Raw genomic sequence first — 17,160 nt, 5'->3', positions numbered from 1 at the left:
TAGCCACTAAATCAAAAAGTTACGAATTGCCGTGAGATTGTTTTGTATTGTCCCATGACTAACCAGGAATGAGTTTCTGTTTCATTCGTGCAGCTATTTATTTATTCATTCATTCCCATAGCATTTGGCCTAAATTATTAGGGTTTCTGTTGTAGTAGATGTCTGTCAGTAATTTTATCCGTTTTATTATTATTTTGTAGTGGCTGTTTGGGAATTTTTACATCTGCCTTTTATAAGAGTAAAATCTGATTATTGAGCTGTTTTTCATTTAGTGGCTGTTTTATGGGATTGTAGAATTTTCATCTTTGCTGAGACACTTGATCGTCACAATTTAAAGAAATCCTGATCCACAGCTCTTATGACTGTGATCTGTTTCAGGACCAAAGAGAGCATCCTTATGCTCATTCATTCATTCAGTATAATGTGATGTCCTCAGTAAATGAACATTGATATCAGTGAGGAAATGTATACATGTGCATTCACAAATGATGAATTGACAATCAATTAAACAATATTAAATGATCATGACTGAAAATGATACTCATCCCTTTTATTACACTGGCTGGAGTGTGTAAAGAATTTTTTCAACGATACAAGATTACATATTGCACATTATAGTTTTACAAAATAATCTTTTGCTTTTTAACCAGCTTCATCAAATTAGCATATACATTTTAATCCTGAATGAACCACTGAACTGTTTTTGATAAGTGTGTGTCCATGTGTGTAGCACCATCAAAGCACCATGTGTTCAACCGAAGAGCTATTATTTATAATTTGTCCTTGTGTTTTTCAAGTTTGATTGATTCCACATTATAAAACAGTCGGTTCCGGTCACAAATTTGATTGATTAGACATATGGCATTGTAGATCAGAGTGTGTTAGTGGTGCAAGAAGCAGAGAATAGTTTTTTTTTAAACAAAGTTTACAGAAATTAATAAAATACTAAATAAAACTACATGAAAATTCTGCAAGAGATACACATTTTTTCCAAAAAACATGTGTGTACTCCAGCCAATACTGTTTGTAGGCAAAGGTACATATACTCAATTTAACAGATCATGCCTCTACATTAAATAGCTTTGAATTGAAATGTTTTTAAATAATTTAAACATCCAGATAATTAAAACTCTTACATATAAAGTTATTTTTGTTTCATTGTTTTATTGAGTGATGCCTAGAGCAGGGGTCAGGAACCTTTTTTCAGCAAAGAGCCATTCCGGATTTTTTTGGCAAATTAATTTTTTTAAAGAGCCATTGGGGTGTATGGGATATTCTTTCTTTATGTATTTCCTTGCACAACTCAAAAATGAACAAATATGAAGCATCACATGTTGAGCAAGTCCATAAATGAAGAAAGGACAATTTATAGAATGTTTCTCTTTCACCATCACCACTCATGAATGTTGTTTGAATTTATGGTGACCGTAAAATTTAAGTTGCTTGTCCTTTATTGGTGTCGCGATTCAAGTTAATCCACAGCACCGCTTTTATTGTAAACTGAGTTCTTATTAATTTTGCTGTAAAAATGCATTAAAAGGGAATTATAATTGTATTTTCAACAGGAAACTGATTTCTAGTGACAGTTATAGTTTTTTAAACTTTAAAATATTATTGAAGAGAGACAGCTGGAGAGCCACATATTTTTGGTCAAAGAGCCACATGTGGCTCCCCGAGCAATAGGTTCCTTACCCCTGGCCTAGAGGAATCATTTTGGCTTCCTCAAAGCACCTTTCAGTTTACGAATATTCTAATAATCTAACAAACCATTTTCACTACAAGGAAAAGACTCTTTGTTTACGGTTAATATTCTGGATGAAATCTAAATGGATATTTACAACCTTTATTTTAAAAGGTTGGTTCACAGGCTAGTTTAGTCTTCCTGATGGTACTGAATATGCGCGTATGATATTGCTTTATTGTCCTCCACTCAACACATTATACGCCATCACAACATAAGCCATTTTTTCCAGCGGTGCACCTGTTCCGCATGTATTTGATGCTCGTTCTTTTTTTTTGTAATCGACCTGCAATGGCACAAGCTTGAAAATGTCAATCCTGCCAAGACATTGAGCTTTCGACGCGCGCATGACCTTGCTAATACCCAGTTCGCATCTCAGGTTTAATCTTATCCACTGTAAACATAAAGCGGTTTTCACACGAGGGCGGCGTTCATCTCGGCGATGACGTAACGAGGCAGGTCTCGCTCGAGTCCACCAATGAGACGAGGCAGCTCGGTTCTTTTGGGGCACATCGCAATGAATGGGTGTCGGTGCTTTACAAGGCAAAGGAGCAACCACAACAAGACGCGGATATTGAGGGGATGCGGCATCGGCACGCGGGAGCTGTCCACCAGCAGCACAGCAACGACGCGGACGCTCGTGACAGTCCAAAAGAAGCATCTCGTCCAGTCGCCCCGCTCTTTAGTCTGCCGCCCCCACCGCCATCGATAAAGGAGCGATCCACCTCCTCACATAACAACCGACATGCACAGTCCTGTCCGGACCGCGGCACCAGGAACGACGAGTGCCTGCCTTTGACCGGCCACTGCAGCCTCGCGCAGGGAGCGCGCACCGACCGTCAGCCTTACAACAACCTGCCGCAACCGTTTCCAGGGGCCTCAGCTGGCTATCAGTGTCATTCAGAGGGGAGCCATTCGCCTCAGCAGAGATCTTCCGTTTCCCCGCAGCCCTCCCCATCTGAACTGCTGCCGCCGCCTCTGCCTTCGCACATTTCTAATACGCGGGATACGCGCCAAAAGAGTGCTAATTACAAACAAGACATCGTACAGCGTCGCGTCGGGGAGGGGGGGCGTCGAGACCAGTACCAGTTGCTGCAGCAACCTTGTTATAATCAACAAAGGGACCCCTCCTTTGAGCCACTCTTGCCAAACTCTGGTCAAGGACACATAAATGCGCGCGAGGAAGCCGAGAAGGAGAGGCAATTAATTGAGCCTCAGGCTCAGTTACTGTTGGGCAGCAGCTTGCCGATCAACTACTGCATCGGCGGATCGGAGCAAGTGTGCAGAAACAAGCAGGCGCCGCTGTTGCAGCATCAGCATCAGCAGGCTCGCGCGCAGGAGCACAGCCTCCAGCAGCAGCACAGTGACCGAGACAGCAGGTACCAGGAGGGGAAAATCGCGCTCTGTCAGCCGTATCGATGCGAGCGCGCGCTGGAGAGAAACTCGTCCGTGTCTAGTAGTGAAGCCAGCAGCCCCCCGTACGGCTCCAGCAGTCAACTGTGGCCAGAGCCCCACGACAAGGAGGAGAAGAAAAATCGGGCTGGCAAACACAAGGTATTTATGTATGGACAGCAGCACAGCTTTCAAATGTCACTCAAATGTATAGAATGCGCTGCGTAAAAGGCGACCCGTTTGCTTTCGTTGTTGTTGTTGATCTTTTTTTCTGCGCTTAAATGAATAATCGTGATGTATAACTCATTTGATTTGCTAAGACGTGTATTCAGCATGATGACATCAAGCACACTGCATCTCATGCATACACTCATACGGATATAAAAAACATCTTTGCCTTTCACATATCTCTCTCGCGCACACACATACGCTTGTTAAATCTGACAACATGGTGCAAATGCGAACTAAATAGTTCTCTTCTTGAGAAGGGTCTTATTGCAGTGATCTAAATGACATACAATTATGAGAATTAAAATGTAACTTTAGGAAAGTCTTACTTGTATTTGAAATGAAAATTTCCTTATTAATTTCTTGAAATACTAATGCTTACAGTCATGCAAAGGCAATCACTAACCCATTGCTGAAATTATAGAGAAAAGCTCAAATGTTTTTGATTAAATTGCGATGGATTTGATATAAAATTTCACTCTCCTCTAACAGTACAGACCATATTCTGAAATGAGATCCAGTTTCACTCAAAATTCAGTTAGGTTATCATATCCAGTTGCCGATTTTCGCCTTTGTTCAACAAAACCACTTGATTCTTTTTTTCTATGCACAAAATTAAAACAAAGTGAAACTGCTGCCGAAAACTCTGTGTGAATTTGTGCCACTTTTACAGCGTGCCCAAACGATGCCCTCATTATTTGTCGCGCCAGTGCCTTCATCTGCAGATCATTCAAAAGACTCGAACAGCTCCCAGGGCTCCATTTATTTTTCTGACCCTGTTATCTGATGCCACTCTCTGAAGATCCATTCATGTCTCTATTCTCCTTCATGATCTCCCAGGTCCTGAAATACCTTTTATAAGGTCGATCACAGTGGCTTATCATCTTGTGAGGTAGCAGCCAAGGCTCATAGAGTAAGGGCCTTTTACATGATCACAGATAGACAAATAACGTGGTGATTAAAAAGTGGATTAGATCAAAATCAGCACACATCCATTTCCTGTAGTGCTACTTTGCTTTATCATTGTCCCTCATTGAGAAGTATAATGTTCTTTTAGTAAAACAAACCATGCCACAGGTCTCTCTAATGCAAATGATCAGCTTTTCTATGTAGGAAACATTTGTTTAAATTCAATTTTTGTACACTGTTGTTAATAATGATAGTTAAAAGGGTTAGTTCACCCCAAAATAAAAAAAACTGTCATCCTGTACTTGTTTGTCTAAAAGACTTTAGTTAATCTTCTGAACACAAATTTAGATTAGTCAAAGTTCAAACTCTGTTCAAAGCCTATTCACCAAAAACACAGATGCTTTATTATTTTTATAAAGAGATAAAAAATAGTAATCATATTTTTTTTCCCTGAAGAGGCCCCATGTCTTTATGTAGTGACCATTTTCATTTGTTTTTATTCTTGTATAAACATTGATTAGCGAACATAAGTATCACTGTAAATCAACTTATTTGTTTAAATTCACTAACGCTCAAAACGTATTTTGCTGCTTGTTTAAAATGACCTGAAACAACACAATCCTTCATATTTTTTGAGACAACTTAATTGTTTTAAGTCTAATTCAATTAAATGTATGGCGTTAACTTAATCGATTTGTGTTGGGACAAAATGAATAAATTGTGTGGAACTCTGCATTTTAACAGTGAATAAAAGATCACCTGCTGCTTAATAAACATTAGCTAACTGAACTAAACATAATTAGACTAAACTTATTTTATAAGTAGTGAAGTCTTTATTTTGTTTAAGATCCAAAATGTGTTGATACAGTTGGAATTCAATTAAAACATAATAATTAATCATTAAAATTTAAATAAATTGGCTGATGTTTACAAGCCACAACTAATAATATGCCTGCCAGCTTGACCTGAAGATATGATAGGCCCAATATCCTCTTTACTCATTCCCAAAAAAATAAAAATAAAAACATGAATCTTTCTTAGTAGTGCAATTCAATATACAAGACAGGCTTTTCCAGCAGTGACATCAAAACAGAATCAAAACATAAGGGAATATGTACCAACCCAGCAAGCATTTTTGTTTTTAAAAGATGTCAAATAGATGTCAAATAGACCTCTAAACATAGTCGTCTTGGCTAAAACAAGGCTAAATTTGGGCTGTCAGTGAAAATCTAATAGACGTCTAAGAATAGGCCAAAAGTAGACTAGTCATCAAATAGACAGAAATGATTGACTACACATATAAAGTCTGTCTAATATGTCTATTTGACGACTGGTCCAGTTTTGGGATATTCTTAGATGTCTATTGGATTTTCACTGCTAGCCCAAGATCAGCCTTGTTTTAGCCAAGCTGTCTACGTTTAGATGTCTACTAGACGTCTGTAAACACAAAATTGTTTGCTGGGAAGCTTTGAGTTGTATTTACAGTATGACTTAATAAATTGTAAATGCTTTTGGTCAATCTTAAAAAAAAATCTTAGATTTAAGTAAAACACCATCATTTGTGTACTGAAAATGAACAAATTTCCAATTTTTATTTTTTGCACCACACAGAGATGAGCAAATAAAGACAGAAATGTCCGTTTGGTGTGAACTAATTTTCACATAAAATGTGTAGCTGGGTTTTCTAAGCAACAAAAATGTTGTTTTTCACAAACAATGTTTTTTTAGCAGTTTCAAGAGTTGGATTTAACCCAAGAACAGCACCAGTGCAGCAGGAAGAACGCTAACAAAGGAAGAAAAATAAACTGACCTTTTCAAAGTAAAAAAAAAAAACACATGATATCTGATGCTAGACAGTTGAAAGGAAGGATACTAATGAGAGTATACAGTCAAAGGAAATTCATTTAGACAGAGAGTCTTATCAGTTGGGCAAAATATAGTGTTGGGCAGGGTGGAGTCAGAGACCTTTAGCACTTCTGAATACTGCACTATTGTGTACAAGCTTTGTTAACGGGAGACACGTTGCTCCAGTAACGCAAACAAAAGGACTTTTGGATTACATAAATCCATTAGTTTTCATCCCAATAACTGCAGCGAATAACCTTCAATATCTGTCCCACACATCTGTTTATTTATGCTCCATTTCATTTAATTGTGTCATTAAATGAAGCTTTGATCCTCAGATCACGAGTGCTTCATTTAAGACCGGTCCAGCTGTACTCTGCAGACACACTGGCAGTTTTCCCAATAATAAAGTGACAGGATATGGGGTAGTTCAGTTTTTAAAGTCTGAATTTGATAACATTTTTGTGCTCATCGAGTTAAGTTCGTATTAAGATGTTATTTTTCTCATAAATTATATTTTGACTGCACTGGCTGTGGTTTTTTTCATATACATATTACAAATAATTTACTCCTAGGTTGTTATCCCTACTAGTGCATTTGTAGGATTTTGTTCAACCACTCTGTTCTGGCTAATAGCTTAAACTAAATATTTTGGCTGAGAGAGACCGATCAAGTATATAGTTACAATATCCTGTGACACAAGCTGAAACCTAATAGGACTTTGCTATTGTGGCCTGTGTAACCCACGGGTCCACAAGCATAGACATTGTGCTCTGAAAGGCTTCACATATACTACTGCGATTGATTTGTAAATACCTTTTTATTCTTCCTTCCTTTGAGTGTTTAGAGTTAGAGTACGTTGGCTTTGCTTTCTCAGTGATCCTTGCTCAGGCGTTTAAGTAATGTCATGCGAAATATTCGATAAGCATCTCTTATACAACTAATTAACAGATTATGGGATGAAAAATTAAAGACTGAAAGAAAATGATCTGAAATTTAGTGTCCTATCTCAGTGTTAACACAGTGTTACTGTTATCAAACTGACGTCAATGGGCAGGGTTTGATGTTATCAGGCACCAATCGTTTCACCTGTATTACTGCCATGGATTATTTTCATCTGCTAGTCTCCGCATTATGTGTAACTTGGTTTATGTCAAAAAGAGAGGTATTTAGAATTTTGATTAATAAATTCTTTATAGCGACTTCTTTATGATTGGGACTTATTAAAGAGCGGTTTGACGATATTGCGAAAAAAAAAATCCCGACATCATGTTTCATATCATTCGATATCAATAATTATTGAATATTTTTTAACAATCCATTTAGGAGTATTAGGATTTTTTGTTATTTAACCACTTTATTTTAATTGACCAACATTACTAAGGCAAATAGTTTTAATAGTCAAAACCAAAAATATTTCAACAAAATATCTGATCTCTTTATAATGAAATAAACATAAGTGTTAAAGAGACCCTTTTAAAAGACTCTTAAACTTAAATAAATGTTACAAAGTGTGTGCAATAGTAAAGGTAGATCAACATCTGTAAGGTGTCAATAATTATGATGAAGTAAACCTCAAACTCTGTAGACAAAACAAATTATGATAATCAAATCTGAGCTTTCAAGTAATGGAACCAGCCGTCATTATTCAAATACACACTGCAGCATTACAAATTGTGAAGCTGAATGACTACATTACCCCCTATGCTAAAAACTCTTTCAGATGGGGTGCTAGTGGCTGGGATGCAAAAGAAAAGAAACCAAAAAGCCACTCTGGCGCCATCCCTACATCCTTTTTTATTTACAATCTCCTCACTCCTGCTGTACGGCACTCATTTACGCATGTGTTGGTATTCTAACCTGAAGTGAAGCGTGAGTGCATGCTTCTTTCACCATTTTCTATGGCTACCATCAACCGTTGGATGACAAACGGACAAACCATTGTTGCAGCTCCGATGCAAGTTTATGGAGAAAAGTACAAAGCTCTGCATTGTTTGTGTGGTCTGTATTTGTCTGAGGTAATTAGTCTGGCATTTCCACCGAAATATGTATATTCCATACACTGAAAAAGAATATTTTTTTAGCTTGTTCAAACTACTTATTTAAAATGAGCTGAAACAACACAATTCTTGAGATTTCATTGGGGACAACTAATTTTTTTATGTTCAATCCACAGAAATTTGTTAAAAGTGTTTAAGTTAACTTAATCGATTTGTGTTGGGACAACATGAATTAATTGTGTGAAACCCTGCATTTTTTACAGTGTACAAAGTGTGAAGCAGATTGTTAGTTCTACTGACATGAATCGCGGTGCGCTTGCGGCATTCAGAAAAGTGTAGATGTTTTTAACTAGGTGTATCTGGAAAATGTGCAAGTCGCGAGCCTTCATTGGAAATGGTAAACTTACACCCTAAGCTTATTGGCATTCCTTTCAAGGCGCGCACTCAGAAGCCTCGTTTTAATAAAACTATAGCCTTCATACCAAAACTTCATACCAAACCTTTTTTATCAATATTGACAGTGGTGTTTGGTCAATAAATATCGATACCGATTTAATCCCCCAGCCCTAATAGAAAATGAAAATATTTACAGATGACTGTACTGTTGTTTTATATAATGTTGAAAGTAATGTAGAATAATTTTAAGGGGTGAATAGCTTGAATATAGTGAATTCTTGATTATAAATTATTTAATCAATAAATGTATGGTACATTATTAACATTATTATTATAGATACAATATTCTGCCAATAGTTATAAGATTATGTTTTCTAAATAAATATAATTATTGACAATTATTTTAATGTTTTTTATATGTGACCCTGGACCACGAAACTTAAGTTGCTGCCTTAAGTTTAAATGAACGACCAACAAAGATTTTTAAATGCCATAAATTATTAAAATATAAGGTAAAGATTATGTTCCAAGAAGACACTTTTTAAACATTGCAAAACTTAATTAAAAATGCATTTTAAGAACTTAATTTGGACTGATGATTGTGATTTTCTCAATATTTAGATTTTTTGAACCCACATAGTTACCTCAAAATAGTATGTCAGCCAATATTGTTAGAGCCTATGAAACCCAACACTATCTCACAACAATTCTGAACTTTTTGATTAAGTGGCTAAATCAAATGAATTTGTATGATCTCATTCATACAATTTGTCTGATTTGCTTATCCCCAATGATGGTTGGACTGAGGGTTGGGTGCCACGCCTCCTTTTTAAAATCGCAAGAATTAGCCACTAAACTGACAAAACATGAAATAGTTATTATCGTGAGATCAGGCTGAAAAAAATGCAACAGAAAGCTGAATCAAATCTAAATGTAACAAATGGACCATTATGATTGATAATATTTAAAACGTATGCGGTCCTTGAAAGCAAATCTCTTATTTTCATAATTATCATATTACAATTGGTCTTAATGTAGTTGTACCTTCCTCCAATAACACTGTTTTTAGTTCACAAAGAATCTTTCACTGATCATTTCTTGAAAGAGCCGTTTTTTACTCTGAAGTACATTTTAAAAACCTAAAGACATTTTTTCCAATATAAAGAGAAGATTCTTTATGAGAATGTTCAATAGATGTTAGATCAAGCACTTTGAATTACCATTGTGTATGAAATGTGCTATATAAATAAACTTGCCTTGCCTTCATAGTATCTTCAATGCCAAGGAGAACCTTTATTTTTAACAGTATATTTGGCAACACAGCACATAATTAGAATATAGTGAGATAAATGATCAGATGTCAGAAAATCTGAGTCTGGAAAAGTGAGGGGAAAATGAAAAGCAATCCTGACCTCAGGCCTAATTCATTTGTAGTGAAATCCAGAGAGTCTGCTTTAGAAAGACGTGTATAAGAAAGAGGAAGTGGAAAGGGCTATCTTTAACCCTTTAACAACTTCTTCTATAAAAGCCTTTATGTCCTCCTCCCAGCCAGCTCATTTCTGCTCAGTCTAAAAGGTCCATTTAAATGGGATCAGTTTGCTGTAAAGGTTTTATGGGGGACGTTCATCCACAACAGCCCATCGTACAGAAATAATCATAGAGGCATTCAATGTCTTTGGGCAGTGGGCACATTCTCCACATTTTGTTTCTTTGTGCGATATAATAATGTCCAGCATCATGTCGCTTCATCTCAGCCGACCCCCACGGGCTACTGCAAAAACCATATGAATGAGCCTGCAGAAAATGGAATTATTGCTTTTCATTCACCGCTGATACCCGATGCTCTAAATGCCAGTGTGATATCAGGAAATGTGTTACACGGGGTGGTGTTGATTGAAGTAAAAAAGATGAGAAAATATTTCACCTCAGCTGCCATCATAAAGTAGTTTATCAGACATAATTATGCAAATAGAAATATAAGGAAATGTTTTGATAAATACTATAAATCTGAAGTTAAAAGGGTATATGGAGGTTGTGAATTACAGCTTTAAACCTTTACAGAGCTGTCTAAAGAGAACAGTTGCAGTTACACTCTGTTGTTTAAGTGTTCCCTTTATTTTTTGAGCAGTATATACAGTTGAAGACAGAATCATCAGCCACCCTTTGATTTTTTTTCTTTTTTAAATATTTCCCAAATGATGTTTAACAGAGTAAGGAAATTTTCACAGTATGTCTGATAATATTCTTTCTTCTGGAGAAAGTCTTATTTGCTTTATTTTGGCTAGAATAAAAGCAGTTTTAAATTTTTTAAAAACCATTTTAAGGCTAAAATTATTAGCCCCTTTAAGCTTTTTCTTTTCAATTGTCTACAGAACAAACCATCGTTATACAATAACTTGCCTAATTACCCTAACCTGCCTAGTTACCCCAATTAACCTAGTTAAGCATGTAGATGTCACTTTAAGCTGTATAGAAGTGTCTTGAAAAATATCTAGTCAAATATTATTTACTGTCATCATGACAAAGATAAAAGAAATCAGTTATTAGAAATGAGTTATTAAAACTATTATGTTTAGAAATGTGTTGAAAAAAAATCTCCCCCTCCGTTAAACAGAAATTGTTAAACAATAATAATTTAATAACACTATTAAGCACTCATTATCAGAACTATGCAATTTTGTGCTTTTAAATTATGATGATCTGTAGTATTTTAATATTAGCAATATATTGTTGTCTTTTATTACTATAATAAGAACAAAACACATACGTTTAATTCTTCCTTTAGACAGTATAAAATATCACAAAATACCTTAACAACTCCTGGTATTAAATATTACTGCATGGTAATACCATAAATGCACACATACATTTTTTTCATAGTTAATTCTATATAGTTTCCAGCAAAAGTAATATGACGCACTCAGTTGATTTTTCAAATTATAAGCTATTTTCCTCTCAAACATTTCCTCTATCGACATCCAATCAAAAACAAAAACAGTCTCTGTTCTTTTTTCCTGTGTACTACAGCATTAACATTAGCCGTTATACTTGTTTCAGCTAAGGTTACCACATCATGTGTATAAGTCCTTCACAAATTGGCCTACAGGTTTCATAGACCAAGTATTATCATTACAAAAACATGCATACTTACATATAGTCTAAATATAAAATATCTCAAGATTTGTTTCCACAAGAGTCCACACACTGGGATTTTGATATATATTTTCATTTCATTGTGCGTGTTTTTATTTTTGTTTCCTCAATAGTTTTGACCCGTCAGGTCAGTTGCTTTAGAAGGAAACACTGAAAGGTTGCATAACACACATAAGCTTCGAAAATGGTGTGAATTTGTATAATGCACTCCGAGTACCCTCTCCTATAGTCCTCCGGTACAAAATGTTTCCTTTTTGAAGACATGTCTAGTACTGTGATGTGTTTTTTTTGTGCATTATAGCTTTCACACAAAGGTAGATGAATGTGTTGGCATATTCTCCTGTCACTAACGCTGGAGCGCTTGCAGTGATTTTAATACCATCAGTTTTCAAAGTGGCCTCTTCTGTGTTTAGAGCCTGCTATTAATAGTCCTGACATTAAAATATTGACACACTCAAACTTGCATTAGCTGATGGGCTGTTTGGAATATGATGTTGTATTAAGTTCAGAATAACCAGAAAAAGAAGTGATAGGATATGTAACAGTAGTATTGAGTTTTATGGTAAAATGTGTGTGTGGATGTTGGATCAAATGTAACGTTCTTTCAGATTCTAATTGGTTGTAATCTACATTTATATGATCAGTATAATGTTATGTTATTATTAGTATGGATTGAGTTGTGAGAACTGAAAAACCTACAGAAAATGAATGTTAAAAACTGTGGAAAATGATTGGGATGTGATCACCGAATGCAAATATGATGTGTGACTTATGGTGTGAACACACGTTTTGTCATAATTTGATCATCTTTGTTCAGCATGGCAGAGTGCAGTTTCAGAACAATGCAATAAATTATTGTTATATAAATATATTTATTCAGTTTTTATATCGTTTTATCAACTAATATGCAAATGTTTATATGATTGATTTAAAATACAGTTTGTAAAGTAATATTTTCTGTGTTTTAGTAGATGTGTTATATGAAAAATTTGCTTTGTTTACCAAAAAGTGGATCTAATTTGATTTACAATGTAAACTTAAAGAGGGACCTATTATGCTAAAATCACTTCTGTAAGGGGTTTAAACACAGTTGTGAGCCAACAGTGTGTGAATAAAGCCAGCCTTTAATAGTAATAGGGGGCGATCTGTAAGTAAAGAGAGTAAAGAGGTTTGCCAAAAACAAATATGTCCATATACAGTTGAAGTCAGAATTATTAGCCCCCCTGAATTATTAGCACCCCTTTTTATTTTTAACGGAGAGAAGATTATTTTCAACATATTTCTGAACATAATAGTTTTAATAACTCATTTCTAATAACTGATTTATTTTGTCTTTGCCATGCTGACAGTAAATAATATTTGACTAGATATTTTCAAGACACTTCTATACAGCTTAAAGTGACCTTTAAAGGCATAACTAGGTTAATAAGGTTAACTAAGCAGGCAAGTTATTGTATAATGATGGTTGTTCTATAGACTATCGAAAAAAAAATTGCTTAAAGGGGCTAATAATTTTGACCTTAAAATGGATTTTAAAAAATTAAAACTACTTTTATTCTAGCCAAAATAAATCAAATAAGACTTTCTCCAGAAGTAAAAATATTATCAGACATACTGTGAAAATTTCCTTGCTCTGTTAAACATAATTTGGGAAATATTTAAAAAAGGAAAAATAATTTACATAATTTAAATATATATACATGTATATATATACATATATAATACATATATGTATACATATATGCCCCATATATGCCAGAAACATATATGTCCTTATATGTAAAACACTATTTGTCCCATAAATGTCAGAAACATGTATGTCACATAACATATATGTCCACATATATGCCAAAAACATGTATGTACCCTTCATGCATATAAACACAAATATGTTGCATATATGTCAGAAACATATTTGTCCACATATGCTAGAAACATATATGTCCCATGTATGCATAATTTGCTGTTATTTATTCTAATTATTTGCAATAAACCTTGATCATTCCAAGTGGACAAATTTGAAATATTTAAAATTAAATAAAAAACTAATTTTGTTCATTATAGTAAGGAAGTTTAAGCACATAAACCTGAGGGAAAACTCTTGGCTTAACAGTTTTAACACTGTTACTTACTCAGTAAAAAGATTTTTTTTGCTTAGCAAAACATTAAAATGTTTATTTTATTCCTTTTGAAACAAAAATAAAGAGTTATATTATATTATATTATAATTATATTATATTATATTATATTATATTATATTATATATATATTATATTATATTATATTATTCGTTTTTTCTTTTCGGCTTAGACCCTTTATTAATCTGGGGTCACCGCAGCGGAATGAACTGCCATATCCAGCATATGTTTTACACAGTGGATGCCCTTCCAGCTGCAACCCATCACTGGGAGACACCCATATGCTTTCAGACACACACATACACTACCAGACTATAAAGAGGACCAACGACATAATAAAAGAATAATAATAATAATAACATTAATAATAATGAAAAAATCTGACCAATCTAATAAATATAACGTAGGGAGCACCACTGTGAGTGACATAAACAAAATTCTTTAAATATATATATGAATCATCAGCACAAAAGTCATGATCTTGAACTGGCTTTCCATCACCTGTAAGAGACACAGATCCAGGAGTGCGAGTAAAAAGCAGCAACACGACTTTCAGAAAGCCCACTGCTCACTCCAGGCAAACACTGAAACGTCATTATGTCTCTCCATTTTGGGAAATTTAGCCATGAACCATCACGATTGCCGCACATCTGTTGTGTGTGGGTAATTTCTTGCCATTGTATTTCATCAGAGGACTAAACTTTCTGTTATTGTGTTTCAGTATTGCCAGAGTAGCACACTGTTTAATGGATCTCACAGTTTGCTCATATAGAGATTATTCAAACTAGAGGTCTATAAATATACCTGTCCCAAATCACTTTTTGCCTGAGCATAACATGCCCAATTATTATTATAATTTAAATAATAAGATTATTAATAATGATTTAAAGAAAAACCTGATGAGACCAACCTGATATAATTTCATTAAGTCAAACTTGATGGCGCCAAAGCCATCTTTTTATATGAATGTCAGCATCGGCATACTTATATATATTTTTTTGCAAGGTTATGTCCACATTGCCAAAGCCTTCCAAAATATACTCTATTTAATGTGTAGATGTACACAGGCATTCAGTGCACAAGCATTTTCTTAGCTTATAAATAATTCATAAAAATTAGTTTGATACGTATCTGGTACTTCTAGTTGATCATTTGGAAAAGTGTCAAAAGGTAGATTTTTCTGATGAATCATCTGTTGAACTGCATCCCAATCATCGGAAAAACTGCAGAAGACCTATTGGAACCTGCATGTACCCAAGATTCTCATAGAAATCAGTCAAGTTTGGTGAAGGAAAAATCATGGTTTGGGGTTACATTCAGTATGGGGGTGTGCGAGAGATCTGCAGAGTGGATGGCAACATCAACAGCCTGAGGTATCAAGACATTGACCAGCTCATTACATTACAAACAACAGGAGAGGGCAATTTCTTCAGCAGGACAGCACATCAAAGTTCCTAAAAGCAAAGAAGGTCTAGGTGCTCCAGGATTGGCCAGCCCAGTCACCAAATATGAACATTATTGAGCATGTCTGGGGTAAGATGAAGGACCATTGAAGATGAATCCAAAGACTCTTGATGAACTCTAGGAGTCCTGCAAGAACGTTTTCTTTGTCATTCCAGATGACTTTATTGATAAGTTATTGAGTCACTGCAGAGAAGTATGGATGCAGTCCTTCAAACTCATAGGAGTCATAAACAAATTTAATTTCTGTGAGTGGGCTTGACAAACCACCTGTTGAAACACTCTTCTCTCTATTTGCACCAGACACTTTACTTAAACTCCATCTTACAAGGACTCAATAATGAAAACAATGTTTACCTGCACTACTTGTTTTTTTTCAACCTTAAAATACCTCTTTTGCATAATATCTTGCACAATATTGTTCTGTCTTATGTATAGTACTTGTATAGTCTGTCTATCTGTCTATCTATACAGTAGTAGTAAATATAGTTAGATTACCGCTGCAGTAGGTTAATTATGTATAGGTTTAAAATAGCTCTTATGTCCAGTGTTGTGTTCATATTTACATTTGTTTATTTATGAATTACTGTGGTCCTGCGAGACTCGACATTTCATTCCACTGTAGCGGTATGACAATTAAACTCAGCTTGATTTGATTGACTTGACTTGAGATTCCTTTCCACAGTCAATCATCCATGTATATATCCATTAATGCTGTTGCTTGAATGCATTTTGATCTCATCCATTTATGCAGGTCTTCAACTCTCGTTAAAATGTACAACCCTGGGTCATTGTTGCCATCTTGTGGGCAAAAAAGCAGTTAAATTCAATTAAAGAATGCAGGAATAAACAAATACTGTGGCATACCATTTTGTTGAAAAAACAAAACAAAACCTTAGGCTTACTATAATGCATGCAAAGTTCACATATGCACATGGTTTAAAATGTACTGAGTGGATGAAAATTAATTAGGCAAAATTTAAGTGTGGTTTATTTATAAACTAATTTCGAGAGTTGATCACGTGCTTATGATCAACACGGCTGGCTCCTCATTAGCTCCGTAATCTGACCCATTAGATGATTACGGAAGCATTATAAATAACCAGAGTTTTTCACTCCAGTTATCTTCATCTTGAAGCTTCCCCCTCCTTCCACCCCTACTTCCTCCCCCTTTTTTCCGATAGGGCGACACGGTGGCCCAGTGGCTAGCACTGTTGCCTCACAGCAAGAACACCGCTGGTCCAACCTCCTATCGGGCTGGTTGGTGTTTCTGTGCGGAGTTTACATGTTCTCCCCGTGTTCGCGTGGGTTTTCCCCCGGGTCCCCCGGTTTCCTCCCACCGTCCAAAAACATATACCATAGCAATAGATTAAACCAAATTATCACGGAAAACAACCCTAGTTTCTCACGCGGCGACAAGCAGGGGAGTTCTCAAGACCTACCTGAGCTCGGACTCCCCTCTCGCCCTTCTAACAGAAGGGAGCCCCGGGCTCGAGGATATTACGAGCTCAGGGCTCTCTCCCGGGACAGCATGCCAAATACGCTTTATTGATTATCAGCTAAGTGTGAACTCTTGAATAGCTATAGAACTTGTAGCATCACTGGAGCCATGATGAAAACTAGACGATCATAAATAAGATTTCATAATATTGTTTAAAATGTGTATGTATTATACAACACGCTTATGTTGCCATATTTGAGTTATTGTGTTGAAATTTTGGTGGAATACATATAAATCTAATTTACGATTGTTAATATACAAAGGGTGAATTAACCATATGATATGTAAAAGATGCAAAAATGATTGAATATGTCTAATGTAAAGCTTATGTATGTCTCAGGTAAAAGAAGACATAAGTAAAAGAAGAAATAATTTGAAGTAATAGACGAATGATGT

The 17,160-nt window shown here is 35.4% G+C and overlaps 1 protein-coding gene across 1 annotated transcript in view; it reads left to right on the top strand.

Moving 5' to 3' along the window:
* Positions 1 to 2,261: 2,261 nt before the first annotated feature.
* LOC130234785 (small conductance calcium-activated potassium channel protein 2-like) overlaps positions 2,262 to 17,160 on the top strand; it is a 29,934-nt gene continuing 15,035 nt past the window's right edge. The window contains exon 1 of the mRNA XM_056465086.1: positions 2,262 to 3,295. Coding sequence (XP_056321061.1) covers positions 2,324 to 3,295 — 972 coding nt within the window. The 5' untranslated portion in view covers positions 2,262 to 2,323. The remainder of the gene's footprint in view (positions 3,296 to 17,160) is intronic.

This window comes from Danio aesculapii, chromosome 2 (genome assembly GCF_903798145.1).
Source record: "Danio aesculapii chromosome 2, fDanAes4.1, whole genome shotgun sequence".
Lineage (NCBI taxonomy): Eukaryota > Metazoa > Chordata > Actinopteri > Cypriniformes > Danionidae > Danio > Danio aesculapii.
This window is presented reverse-complemented; position numbering and strand designations above follow the sequence as displayed.